The 17,928-nt window shown below is 34.0% G+C and overlaps 2 protein-coding genes across 5 annotated transcripts in view; one reads left to right on the top strand and one right to left on the bottom strand.

The window, feature by feature from the left end:
* LOC123682885 (NPC intracellular cholesterol transporter 1 homolog 1b) overlaps positions 1–17,928 on the top strand; it is an 87,811-nt gene that overhangs the window by 43,596 nt on the left and 26,287 nt on the right. For 3 of the 4 annotated variants that reach the window (XM_045621688.1, XM_045621689.1, XM_045621690.1), the window contains exons 3-6: positions 9,095–9,384; positions 10,094–10,280; positions 14,556–14,699; positions 15,628–15,828. In XM_045621688.1, coding sequence (XP_045477644.1) covers positions 9,095–9,384; positions 10,094–10,280; positions 14,556–14,699; positions 15,628–15,828 — 822 coding nt within the window. The remainder of the gene's footprint in view (positions 1–9,094; positions 9,385–10,093; positions 10,281–14,555; positions 14,700–15,627; positions 15,829–17,928) is intronic. The other variant, XM_045621691.1, reaches the window with a different exon arrangement.
* On the bottom strand, positions 2,255–3,320 carry LOC123682887 (jerky protein homolog-like). The gene is made up of 3 exons (XM_045621693.1): positions 3,261–3,320; positions 2,731–3,198; positions 2,255–2,678 (listed from the first exon to the last, which is right to left on the bottom strand). The coding sequence occupies exons 1-3, from the start codon at positions 3,309–3,311 to the stop codon at positions 2,385–2,387; spliced, it is 813 nt and encodes a 270-aa protein (XP_045477649.1). The 5' UTR covers positions 3,312–3,320; the 3' UTR covers positions 2,255–2,384.

Genomic DNA, 17,928 nt, shown 5'->3' with positions numbered 1-17,928 from the left:
AATGAAACACAATAAATTTTACAACACCGCACAGACAATTTTTCGATGCGAATTACTCAGTTCAGTTTTTTGATAACTACATTATGATTTTTTGTGACGAGAATTATTCAAAAAACCGAAAACAACGGTTAAGTGTATACCGATGATGAATGCAAAATTCACAGATGGCAAATAAGGGGCGATGCCGAGAGAGCGGATTGAAAAAGGAAAATAATAAACCTCGGACAAAGACGAGCTCGTAGTGCAATAAAAATACTCATCTTGAAAGCGATAATAAACTCCGATTTTTTACTGACGTGTCGATATCAAAGGAAATTAAAATGATTATTTATTTTATGGAGAAATTTTCGTTTTTGGTCTTTGCGAGATTTCTGAACTTTCAATCTTTGGGTGGGGGTTATTACCCCCAGTAACCCCACAATATAAGTAGGGATGTAACGGATGTGCATTTACCCGATTTACCGAAGTCTTCGATGTCTTTCAAGCTTGAAGATAATACGAACATAAACATCTTGTCTCTTGAATTCAACTAAAAAATATAAATTCCGCAAAACTAGGAGAATGGTCAAACTCTCAACGAAGTTTGTAAATTATTTTTTTTCTTGGAACCTTCGTCTGATTTTAAGTTTATTTTTCTAATTGTAGCTTGATGCTTCGAGAAAATTATCGTTGTATCGAACCTCATTTACTTTGTTTTTTGTTTTATGCAGGGGTGAAAAAAAAGAATGAAAAGTAAGATTTTAATCAGAACACTCTGTGGAGTGAATCGTTGACAGACGATAATGTTTACGAACACATTGATATTGCCTCATCTTTTCTGAATATGTCCTCTGTATTTATTGTTATATCTAAACTTGAAGAGAAATTACAGTATTCCGAATGGACTCAGTACACTGAAATTTTTTTTTCTTGTATTAAGGAATAACAGTCATCAATTCCATTGATACAATGTACTTTTTCATCAAAATAATGAAATTTCATTCTTCAACTTATTGATATTATGAAACCCTGTGTTATTATTATTTGGAAATGCTCAAAAACACCCTGTATCGGGTGTCCCAAATTCTTTGTCTAGTGAGGGGATCTCAGAATCCCTTTGAGCTAGAAAAAAAAATGAATGACACATTGTTGGCCTCGTTTTTGGCTCGATTTTTGAGAGCATTAATTTGGTGACAACCGTTACCACATAAATTCAACTGAGAATTGGAGAAGTCAATGTTTTTTGTATAAACACCCTATATTTCTCAACATATGTTTTTTAGACTCAGATTCGTCCAAAATCATCACGTTACTGGTTTTTCAAAAATACCCCCCTTCTCTAAGTTGTAAAGAGTTTAGATTTAGTTCTTAAAAAAGTTGAAGAGTAGCAACTTAAGACAAAAATGTATTCCAGTCGTTACTACTCTCCTCTCTGAAGCAATAGTCTGCAATCTTTAAATTAATATACTGTTATCTATTTTTTTTATATATATTCATATATTTTCATTATGAATATAGTATTATTTATAGAATAATTTTTGAAGGGTAGGATTTTTAGCCTTATTGAGGGCGATTTTTCTATAATTTCATACTCTAATGTTGATATATCATCTGCTTTGAGTATTGCGGAAAAATATATCATTTCCTATTTTCCTCTTAATGACTGACGTTTTCTGACTTCACAGTATACTTGGTATTCTACTGAAAATGATCCAACTACACTCTTATTTAAGGAATCTTAATTAGAGCTTAACGCCGTTTCGACAACGATGTTGTCATCTTAAGAATCCAAAGGTTACTTATATGTATCTTCAATATTATCGTCTCAGCAAAATGCCGATTATAGTTTCCGCAATATTTGCAATAAATGTTTTCGAGAGCTCATTTCTACTGAATGCTATATAATTTCGTCGCGATGTTTTTTTTCTAATTTTGAGCCGGGAGAGGTTTCAAAAGATAAGGCCCAACCCATTATTGATGAATTTGTCCTCATTATCAATTGTGATACGATAACTTACTATTGTGTTATATTGTGATACGATAACTTTCGAAGGAATAACTTTGGAAATTCTTAGGGTAGATTCAAATCTCGGCCGCGATTGAGTTTTTCAATGTCAAAATATGCCTAGGGTTTTAAATATAACTGTTTGAAATTCAATTTGCGGATAATTTTTAAGGTACGAATTTAATCGAATGAAATTTTGCATTTAAATTAATAATAACAATTTCCAGCCTCAGAACCAAATTCAAAAAGAATATCGGAAAACATTTTCAATATACAGTAGACTCGCGATACTGTGAACACAAAATGTATCAAGGGTGTTCGAGTTATCGGAAGTGTTCATCTTAAGGGGGGTAGGGCAATGTGCAAATTTTGTGACGTATTTTATAATAATTCATTTATTTTAACACTTGAAATATTGTGTAATTTTGGTTTGAATTTGTTTACTCTTCAAATTTTCCAGTACAGCTTTTTCTTGAAGGCGTTTCAAAGTTATTATGTCTTGTATTTCCATAAAATTTTCTTCAGCCCAATAAATAACAGTGGAAATTGATTTCACTGCTTCGAAATGTGGAACTTTGGGCCTTACAATATCGACATCGTTATCTTCATCGTCGCTGTTTTCTGGAATATTTTCATCATTCATATCTAGCTCATCGCAATTCCACCGTTCAATTTCTTTTTCATTATAATCATGCTAAAATATAGAAAATTTGAAGGAAATGAAAATGTATGCTGATTTTACTTACCGGTTGAAGTTCCATTAAGAGTGATATTGTATCTTTCACAACAACTTTTTCTCTATTGAGCATTTCTTGTAACATACTCAAAGGTATATTATCCTCATCAGTGAAATCTTCAGTGCGATCAAACAAATTTTTCCAACACTTTGAAATCATCTCTGCATCCAATTTGATCCATGCAACTTGTAAATGAGCCACACAATCTTTTAAAGTAAGTCGTTTCAGAGCATCGGTTATGTTTTCCTTTTGACTCACAATTTGACTCAATAAGCTCCTTCTGTAATGTAGTTTTGTTAAACGTAGGATATTCTGATCCATGGGTTGGATCAAAGGAGTCACGTTGGGCGGCATATAAACAGTGAAAATTATTCCATCTGAACTTCGTAATTCCTCAGCCGGCGGATGACAAGGAGCATTATCCAAAATGAGAATTGCTTTTTGAGGCAGTTTTTGACCTCGCAGAAAGGATCTGACCTGAAATTTGAGTTTGATATCATTATGTTATACGAAACGTAAAAAAATTACATGTCACTCACCTCTGGAATAAAATGATGAAAAAACCATGTCTTCAAGATGTCTATCGTCATCCAAGCATTTTTTGAATGCTTGTAGATGAACGGATTTTTAAAATTTTTAAAACATCTTGGCTTCGCTGCTTTACCTATTAATAAAGGCGTCAACTTATGCGAACCATTAGCATTCACGCACCCCAATAAAGTAATACGTTGCTTAGCCATCTTCAATCCAGGAGCTGCTTTTTCAGAAAGGGCAACAAATGTTTTGTCAGGGAGAAGTTTCCAAAAAAGGCCTGTTTCATCTGCATTGTATATTTGATGGTTACTTAGGTGATGTTCTTGAATTAAATTCTTCAGCTTCTGCTTGAAAGGATCGACTAATTCTGGCTGCGATGATAGCTTTTCGCCAGTAATTTTTAAAAATCTAACGCCATGTCGACTTTTAAATCGCTGTAGCCAACCATCACTGGCATTGAAATTATTGGTTTCTTTAAATTCTTCATGTAATTTTGATGCCATGTGTTTAATCATATCTCCTGTGACAGGAACATTATGTTTCCTCTGATTTAGGAACCATTTGTATAATTTTCTTTCCATTTTTGGATTTTCCGGTCTTCTCAACGTTCGCTTCTTGCTAGGTTTCAAGGTTTTATTGACAGAGTCCTTTATTTTTTCAGCCTTCTTCTTTATGGAACAAATCGTTGATTTTGCTACGCCATATTTCACAGACAAAGCAGTTACACTTAGACCTTTTTTGTGTTCGTCTAATATATTCGCTTTCTCAAATAGAGTTAAACACTTCGGAGGCATCGTTACACTCTGATATTCCGTAAACGCAAAGTACGATATTCACTGTTTCAATAAATCTGAGATACTAAATGTATTATGACTATGCAAACAAGTCTGAACGTGTTCGTAAGCGAAAAAATTAGATTATCTGTCTCTGTTCATGTTACCGAATTTCTGCGATGTTCACGTTACAGAGTAGTCAATGGATCAGAATTTCTGTTCACGTTATAGAGCCATTCACGGTATCGCAAGTTCACGTTATTGCGAGTCTACTGTATCAGTGACAATAGATCCGACCGCGTTAAGATTTTTCAGGCGTACATGAAAGAACAATTTCAAACTTCATGTGAAATTTGGTATTGTTCATGTCATCAGTAGCAGAAATTTCTAGCAGAATTTCGAAAAAAAAACTTATAAAAGTATTACGTAAGGACTACATGGGGAGAGGAGGAGTTGTTTTAGCTTTGCTTATTTTTGATGACATGGGGGTGATTACGTCAACAGTAGTTATTGTAGTTATTAACATATGTGTTAACGGGCCAATCGAAAAGTCCCCGGTCTACCATAGTAAAACACTTTTTTTTTTTTCGACAAAATTCGATTTTATTATTCAACATAGTTGCCTTCGAGCGCAATACAGCGATTATTGCGATCTTCCAACTTTTCGATACCTTTTTTGTAGTACGATTTGTCTTTCGCTTCAAAATAGGCTTCAGTTTCGGCGATTACTTCTTCATTGGCGCTAAATTTCCTTCCAGTGAGCATTCTTTTGAGGTCTGAGAACAGGAAAAAGTCGCTGGGGGACAGATCTGGCGAATACGGTGAATGTAGAAACACTTCGAAGCCCAATGCATGCAATTTTGCCATTGCTTCCATTGATTTGTGTCACGGCGCATTGTCTTTATGAAACAGCACCTTTTTTTCTTCAAATGGAGCCGTTTTTTAACGATTTCATCCTTTCAACGATCCAATAACGCTATATAATAATCGCTGTTGATGGTCTGGCCCTTTTGGAGGTAACCAATGAATATTATACCTGATTGTCGATTGGACTCCGGAGTGAAATGATGGAGCCATTTCAACTTCACTTTACGGTATTCAGTCATTCAAAATTATTTTGTGAACTTTTTTGATTTTTTCGTCGGTGTAGGCCTCTTTTGGGCGTCCACCGCGTTCGCCGTCTTCGGTGCTCATTTCACCACGATTAAACTTAGCATACCAATCAATGATGGTTGATTTTCGTGGTGCAGACCCCGGAAACGCTTCATCAAGCCAATATTTTGTTTCTGCTCTATTTTTTCCCTTCAAATCGCAGTATCTTATCAGCACACGAAATTCTTTTTTTTCCATCTTTTTTCAAATAACAAAAGTAATATCTTACGAACTAATGGTCGGACTGCTGTCAAAGTTCGACACGTATGGTTTGAAGGTTGATAACCAACAATCATATGGATTTAATACTAGCACCGCCATCTGTGCATCAGACCTGGGACTTTTCGAATGGCCTAATATATATTATTTATACAGGGTGTTCCATCTCAGGCTTCAATTTGTGTCAATATAGACAATGTAACCACAGCCGTGGCTGCATTTGGATGATATAGTTTTCAATCGTTAATAGCATACCTTCCTCTTTGTTATGAAATAACATTGATAATAATTGATTTCTCCCAAAACAGATTTTTTTTTTTAATATCAAAATGAATCTTATTTTTGGAAAACTTTCATAATTGCAAATCCTCAAAAAGTTATGTGTCACTTGACCCCTATTAATTGACCTGTCTCGACGTTTTTCGAAAAAACACAATATCGGTCTGGAATGTTTTATGTGTGTCACCCGATAGATTCATTTTGATGATTTGTTCACTTTCAAAGGTTCTATGCGATTTAGTCTATTTTGACGTGATGATCAAGTAATGTCATTTTAATTACAGCCTAACAGTTTTTCATCAATATATCTCAGAATTTCTACAATTGGCGCGACTTCTCAGCAGGATGCGGAGCATCACTCATAAGTACAACTCTGGTGTATCCAGTATATAAGATTATTGCTCGACAGGTGCTGTTAGGAATATACCCTCAGGCGGCTTTTACACAGCTGAAGAGTGAAGGTTGGAAATACCTCTATAGAGGACTTCTTCCCCAAATCTTGCATAGAACAACGCAGGCTTCGATAATGTTCGGAATTTTTGAAGGCACCAAAAAAAACATGGAATTGAATTTTGGATACCCACATCGAACCTCTCTTATAGTAGCCGCTACTCTGGCTGCTACGTGTGAATCCACTCTGACGCCTTTCGAAAGAGTGCAGATTCTTCTAGTCGATCCTAGAAACCACAATAGTTTGAAGAATACCTCAGACGCGATAAAGAAAATTGCACAGAAAGGCGGTGTTGGAGAATTCTACAGAGGGTATACAGTAACGCTAGCTCGCAATATTGTAAACACTTGTAGTTACTTCTTATTGAAAGAAAAAATTACAGCGGATGGAAAGTACTATGGATCATATAGTGAGTTCGCACGTCGATTTGGCGAAGGTGCTCTGATTGGTGCTATTATAACCACCGCAACTCTACCACTGAACGTGATCAAACATGCCAAACAGAGAAATCTTGATAGTGATGAACTGAAATCTTGGGATGTATATAGATCGATCTACATATTGAGAGGTAGCAAATTGACTCGGATGTATTTGGGGGCAAGCCTAAATTATATCAAAGCTATTCTGCACTGGGCTTTCTTGAACGCTAGTTACGATCATTTGAAGATGTTGATGTATGGAATTTGAAAATTTTTAATCCTATAATCTTCAGATATCGAATATCGAAGGCACTTAAATTTCTTCCCACGTATGCATCTTTAATGGAATCTTGCTTTAAAATTATATTTCACTGTGTTGTTTCTTTGAATTAACTGTCATTTCGGCCGAGAATTCCAAATGTGAGATGATTACTGAAAGTTCCCGAAAATGCCTGACGCAAAAAGTTAGGGTAAGAACAAAGTTAAAGATCTTGAAAGTCTTTATAAAATAAATGCACATTTCAATGGGGTCATTTAAAATGTAGTTCATTTCTATTATATGTGTACTTTTGTTAATTCCTTTCGTACTATGAATGAATTAGTCATTAGCAGTTTTGAGAAAACGTTAACTTAGCTAATACAGAAGTCTATAATATTCTCCAATAATGTGTTGAATTACTTTCAATATTATACATTTGTGAAGTTTATAATGAATGAACCAAGGCTTAGTTCGGTATGAACAATTGATGAAGAACTCTATTATCAGTTTGATTATTGTATACCATAGTTTTATATTTTGCAAATATATATTGAACTTTTATGCTTAATATGTTTCCATTCATTCAGTGAAGCGAAGTAATGTACAGGTTGATTAATTTATCTTGCTTACCCCAATTATCTTGAAAACGGCCGAATATTTTTTATTATATAAACGGCGTTTTGTAACAGTCAGTGTTGCGTGTAAAAGTCAGCGAAAAAAGAAAGACCCCAAACGTCGGGGCGTTATCCTTTTTTTTTTCCGATGAACTTTTTTATTATTCTATTCGAAAGATGATTTCATTCCACTATTTTTTCTAAATACCATTTTTTTTTTCATTTTAAACCGTTAGCGATTTGTAGCGTTTTCTATGTTTATTGTATTCCGCATTTCTTTTTCTGTATTGTATATCTGTATGTCTTGATTTGGATACATAGGTACCGGGTTTTTCACCATAATTTGACCCCCCCCCCTTAACTTTGTTACTGAAAGAGGTACAGAAAGATGTTTTCTACAAAAGTTTCACGAAATCGACTAGTGCTTTTTAAAATGATTTCATAAAACGAAATATATACAGAGTGGATAGCATATTGATTGCAACTTCAACTTCAACAACGCTGTTACTGAATATAATAAAATACCTCCTTCCCTTAGAGCGCTTTCCTCATATAAATTCAAACTTGCTATCAAGAGACTATTTTTGTCTTCTCAATAAACTATGCCCATAGATCAATTCATCGTCATTGTAATCGCTTTATAACTAAGTGACCCGAGAGGCCGTTTCCTTCTATTTCATGTTTCCCATTTTGTTCTGTTTTTTTTCTTGATTATTTTTTTTTGTCTTACAGTATTCAATTTTTTCATATGATTATTCAATGTAAATCATGTAATTGTGTTTTACTCTACTCGGGGGATTAAGTTGAATAGCATTGCTAGACTTCGCCCCTGAGTAGAATGCATCTATCCAATAAAGGCGTTTATTATATTATTATTATTATTATTTTTTCAAATGGAACACACTGTATATTTTTCTATATTTGACTAGCCCTTTTTTCCCTGATTTCGAATATATAACATATGTTTGGTCTATCTCTCTTATTCTGAGTACCACAGAGTTTCAAATTTAAGAACCACTTAGCACGCTTAGTAATCAGTTTTCAAGTGGAAGGCTGCGATAATTCAAAATGCCCTTTTTTTTCCTTAATCTTTGGTGTGAACTTAGCAGACCGTTTGACGGAAACACCCGAAGGCGGTGACCAGTGGCGTGCTGCAGAATAACGATTTCTTATGGAAATATTCACTAGTACAGATATAAATTTAGGAAGTGGGTTCCGTATAGTATTTAGAGTATCCGTTGGCTGAAATATTGATTTCCCATAGACCTCGAGATATTTTAGCAAAGTTTTTCTTCAAATTATCATCTGCCTAATTTGAAAAATTCATATCTCCGGAAGTACGCGCAGGGGCATAACCATATTTGGCATGTAGATTACTATAAGCGATGTGAATAATTTGTGAAAAAATGATTGACTACCCCAGGGATCCATTGGTAGTTTTTTCAACCCTTAAATTTCTAAAATTCGTATCTTCGGAAATAAGCGTTAGGTTACAGTTTCCGGGGCCAGGAAGCACCTGGAATCTGCGGTGGGCAGGAGTCGATTCAAAACATTCATGAAATACTGTTTACCCATCAAACCCGTGATGCTTTTCTAACCAAAAAAAGAGACTAGTGTATTCCAAGTAGAAACTCAATTTGCATAAATATTTATATCTAATTATTTCATTTCAGGAACGGATTTCATAGATGAGATCAACGTTCACATCACTCAAGAATATATAGAAGGCACCTTCAATTCGTGTAAAAGGGTGAGCGTACCATCGACCGGTCAACTGGCCTTGGACCTCATGTGCGGACAGTGGGGGGCGGCAAAATGCACCCCGTATAGATGGTTCGAGTATATGGGTCAAGCTGGGGATAATGACTTTGTACCATTTCAAATTAATTACAAAATAACGGACAAACAGAAAAAGCCGTTAGTTTTGGACCCACCAATTGTACCTTGCAGTAGTGCCCTAGACGTAAGTGAACGTAAAATTATGTAGTAAAGCAAGTATTCTTTTTCAAAGAACAGAAAATTGAATTTAAAAAGTAGGCTTATACATCCACACGTTAATAGACATATGTATTAGCATCCAACATTTAGAGCACCTTATTAAAGCTCAACTCTGCTTTTTGATAAGTTTATAACCATGAAAGAGTTGTCCGCATAAGAAACAACATCGAAATATTCAGACATGGATCCTATAATATTAATATATATTAAGAATAGGATAGATCCAAGGATCGTACCCTGTGGTACCCCACACTGAATAGTTCTAAAGTCACTTATCATGTCATTTATCTTCACACCCTGATTTCTATTTTGTAGATAATACTTAATCAATATAAGCGGGCCTCCAAGTATACTATGTTCTTCCAGGCGTTGGAATAAAAAACTTCATGGGAAACCGTATCGAAAGCTTTCCAAAGATCAATAAATATGGCTAGACTCTTTTGATTGTTTTGGTATTTTCGATCAATACTATTTACTACATCGAAGATAGCGTCTTCTGTAGATCGGAATCCACACTGTCTAGAATAGATAAGGTTGTGAGTTTCTGAAAAAAAGGACCAACATCTCTCTCAAACATTTTTTCAAAATTTTTGTCAATTTATTGATCATAATATCAAATATTTAATCTTTTTTCGAGTGGAAGTTTTTTGTATACAATTTTCGTTTCTTATTAGGAGCGGACTCCTCAATGCAGTTGTGTTGATTGTGAAGAGAGTTGTCCCGCACCACCTCCAGAACCTTTACCACCATCTCCCATCACTATCGTAGGACTAAGTCTGTACAAGTTCATCATATTGATGAGCTTCTTTGGCGGATCCCTGTTAATAATAATCCTAGTGCTGTTCTGCCCGGATAGGTCGTGTAAGTATAAGATACAAATAACCATGATACATGGACTGTTCATTGATATCAATTGGAGTAACCTCCTTTTCACAGATTGTTTTGCTCGCACGCTTTGTCTTAAATAAACACTAATTTATGAGGTCATTATTACTTGAACTATTATGAAACATTGTAGCATACTAGTTGGTGTTCCCTAGACCTTTAATTGCAATATTTATTTTAAATTTTTTTGTGACTATGTTGTTTCTTTTTATCACCTGGTCATGTTAACTATTATTTAATTTTTGTAACTAACTTTGAATAGTAAACATCTAGTTCATTCATGGTTGAAGCCATTGTCACTTGATTAAGAAAATGGTATTTGCAATTATTGCCTTGATAATAATTTGATAGCTTCATTTCCATCAACGGCTCATAATAACTGAACATTGGCAATTCTTCTCAATTTGCCCCTTAAGTGAAGCTTTGGTGTGAATGGTGGGACAAGTAGCAAATTTCAAAGTACATACACACAAAATGATATAAAACTGTATTTTTAACCCGTAACTGGTATGGTACAGTTTCTGGAACGTCTTTGGTAAGATGGGGTCATCCAGACCCCAACCTTAATTCCTTAAAATATATGTGTTCATAATAATTTATTGCGTTCTTAAAAGGTTCTTAATCAAGTCTGAATCATAATTGAACCGATAGTGTGAAATAAATAGATAACACTCTCATATAATCAATAATTCAATTAAAAAACCATAAATATTGCTAATAAAAGAACTTGAAGAAGAGAAAATTTTAAAATGCATATAACTAAGGAAAATCCTAATGATATGATTTCCCCAAAACTCTTAACATAAAATATAATGTCCAATATTACTAAAAAGCCAAATGGAATGACATTTCTGTGATATGTACTAGAAAACTACAAACGATCTTCTAAGCAATCTTCGCAGGCGGTTCGCGCACAGGTGCCACATACTGGAAGATGCTAAACTCCACATGGTACCTCTGTTTTTTTTGTCTTGCTTGCATGGACACTTGGCACACCTCTTTTCTAATTGATGAGATATTTTTCCTTCAGCTTCCGGAACGTCCCTTCCAGAATAGAAAGAATGTTCTGTTTTAGACTGCTAGGAAGGCGCTTATTTTCTATTATTCTTTCCATGTGGGGAAGAACAAATTGCCTGGCCAGAGATTTAATATATTTATATCTCGAAACTTGCGGATTATTTGGAAGAGAAGAGAAAATGATGGAAGCATTCACTAAGGAAACATCCAGAATTTCATAGAATACCGTCATTGGCCATCGTCAGGAACGCCTGTTGCGCCCGTAGACAGTACATTTTTTATCCAGTGCAACAATTCCGCCCATGGTTTTGTCAAAAAATTCAATAATTTTTGGCTTCTTAGCTCATTTACCTTGGCTTTTCCAACTTTGGGGACATACGATGCTAATGTCATTCTGTTGGTATATCCGAACAACGAAGTATGTATGTACACTTCGCTTTCTCGACGGTAGAAATCAAATTTTTTAGTGCCCATTCTTCAAAGTGTGGATCACCTGTTTCCTTCGTTTTCGTGATAACTCGCCATTGCAACTTCCAAAATCAGACAACTTCTAGCACAAAATAATTACACTATTGGTAAGGTGGGGTCTCACATACCCCAAGCGAAGAAACACTATCATGCTAACTAAAAATATAGACAGATGTATAACACTGTATTGCAGAAGACACATTGACTGAAAGGTACAGGGACATATAGCGCCATCGATCAAAAAAGATTTGAGCTATAGAGAAAAATAAATGCGCTGGAGTCTGGTAGACCACACCTTACCAGTTACGGGTTAATCTACTTACTCATCACAACAAATCATTAAGTGTTAATATACCTTTCTCACAAAATCATTTTCATTTCAAACAATCCTACAGAAAATCGGTGGCATTCAATGTTATAAAATAATTTTGTAGATCTTACTTATCTTATTTTCAATTCTTCATTTTCTTCTGCATGATATTCAATTACTAAACAGATAATATGTGGATTTAATTTTCACTTAATTATTGCTTTTTGTAGTGTGCAATGTGCTTTTGTTATTTGGTTCAATGTTGAACATTTACATGTGAAATTTATTTTTTTTTTTTTTTGTTGGTCGATTTTTTATTTTATTTTAAACACATCAGGTTGGGCACAAGATTTACTATTCAGTGAGCTCATCAATTTCTACTGTGTACACATAATATAATTATTATTTTTTCTTTATTTTCTGGTTCGTACAAAAGAGGCAGATGTTTGAACATAAAACGTTTTATGTAATTGGTATGTTCGGTTTATGTGGGATTGCATGAAAAATGGGACTGAATTGTTATGTTATGTATTTCTCGCAATTTGGAACTAACTTGGATATTTTGATTTCACTTTAAAAGCATTACAGATTGTTCAAATCATTCCAGTTTTCATTTTTTTGTGGAAATAATATAAAATGTAGTTGATGTACAACTTATTTTATCTTACTATAGATATAATATATTAAAAAGATTAATTTAATAAGAAGGTGATATTCAATACAACAACTAAACTGTAAGAGTACTGGAGACTTTGTACCAGACTTCAAGGAAATAAAAAAAATTAGTTTGAAAACATCTCAGCTAGAGTTTCAAACTTCTGTTTCGATTTTGAGGAATCAAACGTTCTCTTCTTAATAGCACCTCTTCTTCTTTCCAAGTACTTTTCTCAGCGGTTTTCAATACATGAATTACTCATGTGTAGCAGGAATAATGATGATAATCTTTGATCTTCGAAACTTACCTCCAATTCGTACTGATTTAGATTTCAGAAATATGATAATCAAAGGGGATATTAATAGTAAAAAAATAGGTAGTTACAAAAGTTGATGCCGCCAACGACATCCCACTTTTTATAACCATTTAATTATTCAACTCAAGTACCTCTTGCTATCAAATCATTAGTTCAACAAGACCTTTCTGTAAAATCTTGCTCAATGCAAACAGGGTGACCAATCCATTTTTGTAATATCATGATATTCTATACTCTCTATTGCTAAAGAAAACCACTAATGCAGTGTGCTCATTGTAACATTGCCTTCCCAAGCACAATCTGATCTGCATACATAAAGAAATGGTTGAGGGCCATTTAGTTCTCACTACACCCTTTTTTTCTTTCCATACGACTATCACATGTATTCAAACAGAGTTTTTACTTGTAAGAAAAGAAGTAATGCTATTATTCCATTACATTCATTCCTTGGCTAAATTCTGCCATCCTATGACATACTCGTATGCATATATATATATAGGTACGCTGCCATCAATAAGTGTATAATTTATTATCCACATTTATTTTACATAATTTCTCATTATCTTGCATAACAAGCATGTAACTGTCAGCTGATAGTTTGATTAGATATTAATCCATCTTTTGATTCAAGAAGCTATAATTTCCCGATGCTGTAAATGTTCTGTTTCTACTTGCTGTATGAATTGCTCTCGATACAAATTCTCACTTATTCAATGCGATAATTGCACTGATTCTAATAATGTTATTGGAAATGAATATGTATAAGTTTTCAGTGTCTCAGTATTATACTTAACATTAAAGTAACTACACACTGTCCACAGAATTGAAACGGAACTAAAAGTTACATTGATTTATGAAGATTACAGCATTGTTCAAATGGAGTTAGAAATAAATGAAAAATTGAGGGTGAACTATTTCGTCAATAATAATAACGATAATACCACAAATACAAAAGTTACAAGTTGTTGACGAAGGAATTTTCCATAATTTATCCTAATTTGCCTTCAACATTTCAGTCTTGGTTTCTTAACCCCCATTAATAGCAATATTTAGTACATTCTTGGTATTTAAGGTGATCTGCATTATATGCCAAATCATATTCTTTTATAGCTGTAGTACAAGTATCATGAAAACATTATTGGCTCAAACCACACTCAAACATGTTTTGAACAAAGAAATGTCTAAAAAAAAGAGGAAGAAAAATTCGCTGTGAAACAATGCATCTGTTGAGTATATTACTGCAGAACAAATTTTTGTTGAACTTATGGAACTATTTCAAAACCTTATAGGGAAAAGAAAACCCTTAATTCTTTATGTGTAACTAGTGGAAAACAAAACTATTGTTATGAGAAATTGATGAGCATCACAAATATTATATTGATGCCCATTCTGACTGCATGAACCTACCGAAGGAGATAGCATGATGTGTGCTAACCTTAATAAAAATACCATGACCTGTGGTGGTAAATCTAACCTGGGTTCCAGCGGTTTCGGTGGTGAAGGAGCATGGTTCCCCTGAGATGCGAAGTCATATCGGCTGGCGTTTTGCCGGCCAAGTTCAACAATCTTCGTCTCAAGTTGCCCTCAGCGAAGGCGAAGATAGTCCTCTACAGCAACCAAAACCATCCAGTAGGTCTCGACCACTTTTTCAATAACAGTATCTTACTACTCTTCCTTTTCTGCTTCGTGCAATTTGTTAGGTTTCCCTAGTTTTTAGTTATGAGAAAATATACATAGGAAATAACATTTCATTTCAAATCACCCAGCATAGATCTTTGAGAGGAGTAGTAGAACAAAAAAGTACATGTACCCAAAAAAATTTCATTTGAAATATCGAATTTTCTTGTTCCTAGAATATTCAGTACCCTTGTTCCAGAAAAAAAATCTTTGTGTTCTTGTTGTAAATAAAATTGATTCTTTCATCACACTACAATTGAAACGCGCTTATGACTATAAAAACTGCGGCTTCTAGATTATTGAAAGTAGCAGATTTCAATATGATTAATCAGAAACGTTATATTAGTTAAGTTCTTATGTAAACTCAATATTGACACCTCAGTTTCAAGCACTTAGATCTTAACGATTTTAATGATTATAAATAGATGTTAACATTTTTGTCGTTGAAGAGTGAACTGAAGAATAATCATCATTTCATACATGCTAATAGAAATGTTCACATCGTATTGTAAACAAGAAAACAAGACTTTTTTTTATAAAAATACATTTCTATAGACTCAAACATGGGTGTCTAGCTAAAACTATGGCTTTAGCTGCATTACAAGGTTTTCAAAAATATACAATACATATACCTTATTTGTTATATTTAGAATTTAATATGAAAAATATTTTTTATGGTTTTCTGGTAATAGATTACCAGAAATGTAAAAATAATGTATCTGAAAGAACAGGCTGATGGACTCATGTTCGATGGCCATTTGCTCCTCAATAAATGACATTTATCTATCTATGTATAAAATATTCTGAAATTTATTTTTTGTTTGCTTTTTTTTATTTGATATATAATGAGACTTCTTCTATGATATTTTATATTATTCAGGTACTTCTTCAGACGTCGACAGTGAAGTTGATGAAAGTTCTGTGGTGAGAAGACCTTTAGGAAACCAATCTTCATTCTTGGAAAGACTTGGTGTCTTTACCGACACATCAATTCAGAATTTTTTCGAGAGGTGGGGAGTTTTTTGTGCTGAATATCCCTGGCTGGTGCTCTTCCTTGGAAGCTGCGTCGTCATTGGTTTAGGTATGTATCAGCCGATTTATGCAATGTTCCTAAGAACCATGACTAGAAAGTTGTCCAACTTTTAGCTTTGAAGAATACTTATTTCGTATTTTGAATTGAAACATATTTTTTTAGAATTCTAATTTGAAAATATGTGTAGTACAAAAACCGTCACCATTGTTCAAAATTATCAATTTGCTTCATTCAAAACATATTTCTCAGACAAACGATAACTATTATATTAAAGGATTTGATCCTCACTTGATGGAAATTCATTATAGATAAAATAAAACAAAGTAATTTCCACTAATATACTAACTGACAAAGAAACTGCAACACTCAGAAGGAGCTTTTCAAATTTTTTTTGCTAAATTATAGATAGTATAGCAAGGAGTAAATGATTGAATTTGTAAAAAAATCGTAAAGCTTTTTTCATGTAAACAATTTTTGTTACTTTAATATTGTACTAGTTTTTTGAAAGTTTTTTAAGTTTTACAACATACCAGCTGTTCGAGGAGATCCAAAGTCGATGTTTAGTTGTTAAAATGCCTAGAGCACGTGTACGCGAAATTTATCCCCAGCTAAGTGAATGTGAAAGAGGTCGAATTTTTGGTCTACGGGAGGAAGGGTTGTCATTTCGAGAAATTGCTAACCGTACGAACAGAAATCCAACTACTGTTATGAGATGTTGTTAACCCTGATTTGATAATGTCCAAAATCGGCAAAATCGAAGAAGAGTAGGCACGAAAAGGCACATATGAAGTTCAAGATTGACGTCTAAGACTTATGGCGATTAGAGACCGATTTGCGACAGCCCGATCTTTGGCTGACAGCTCCTTCTGGGTGTTGCAGTTTCTTTGTCAGTTAGTATATTTTAATGTTCTTGACAATTGTTCTGCTAACCCTGTGATTTCTGCAGGTTACCTGAACAAGTTGGGACAGTACTGGCGAAACATATTTCGCAAACTTTAAAATATTAGTGGAAATAACTTTATTTTATTTTATCGATAATTGCTCTAATTTTTGCTTGATTGGTAATGAAGGGGAGGTTACTAATAATGTAGCCATTAATTGTTGATTACTTTCTCAAAAAAGTATAATTCAATAATATAACCCAATGCATAATATGTTAACTGGCGGTTCAGACAACCACAAACAAAAGTACGATTTATCAACACTTTATGAACTGAACAGGTACGTTGAATAAAACCACCATTCTTAGGTACGGTGCATAAATCCACCATAAGGATATCCACAAAAATATTTCAACCTGACATGAACACTATAACTCTCAAAAAGGGAAAGTATCACAATAATTCTGTTGAAAAATATATTTTCCAGTGTGAAACTTGATTTTTTTTCCCTATAGGCATTTCAATGAACAGTATCAAAGTAATATGAAAATTTTCGAGTTCAAAGTGGGTGTAAACGCTTCAAGTTAAATGTAGTTTTAAAAGAAAAAAATTTTTTTTTCTCTTCTCAGCCCAACTGGCCAGAAGACGAGAGTTTCAAGCCAATCCAGGGTTATTCTAAAATTCTTAATAGCTGGTTCCTTCCAATTAAAATACTAAATTTGAGTTGATGTCTCACGGAGCTCACTATATTGTTTGTGAACAGACTGCGAAAATAATAAGGATACTAAACTTAAGGAGGAACTATGATGATAAATTAAATTCTCATTACAATATACATTTACACATACACACTTGGTTCAGTGTGAAAACTCGAAAATAAATTCTATGTCAAAAATTTAAAAATTGCGTTAGTAGTGGATATAGTGTTCCATTGAAGTTGCACAACCTCCAGAATATTCCCGAACGTTTTAACGAACTTTTCGACAATAATATTATCATCTTGAAAACTAAGCATTGCAAATTGTACCCCAGTAGTTTGAGAACTTATTGGATTATTTCGAACTGAGCTAGTATATTCAACCTCATCTATCTCTTTGGTCCATCTCCCTAGTAAGGGGTTAGTGAAAATATGATCCTATGATGCCAACGAAGCAGCTTGATGGTATTCTGCCATTACACTCTATCTTGGGCTATACTGACTGCTTACTGCTGCCCATGACCGATCAGGTCTTTAGTTTTGTCTACACATCTCTTCGGGGACCTTCCT

This window comes from Harmonia axyridis, chromosome 6, assembly GCF_914767665.1.
Source record: "Harmonia axyridis chromosome 6, icHarAxyr1.1, whole genome shotgun sequence".
In the NCBI taxonomy this organism is placed as follows: Eukaryota; Metazoa; Arthropoda; class Insecta; order Coleoptera; family Coccinellidae; genus Harmonia; species Harmonia axyridis.
Note: the sequence above shows the minus strand (reverse complement) of the source record. Positions and strands in the feature narration are given on the sequence as shown.

Excerpts from the sequence above, each read along its gene's own strand:
- LOC123682887 (XM_045621693.1), bottom strand. The coding sequence starts at position 3,311 with ATGACGATAGACATCTTGAAGACATGGTTTTTTCATCATTTTATTCCA. Across the intron at positions 3,199-3,260 it reads TTCATCATTTTATTCCAGAG|GTCAGATCCTTTCTGCGAGG; the intron begins GTGAGTGACATG and ends CTCAAATTTCAG. Across the intron at positions 2,679-2,730 it reads TCTTAATGGAACTTCAACCG|CATGATTATAATGAAAAAGA; the intron begins GTAAGTAAAATC and ends TCTATATTTTAG.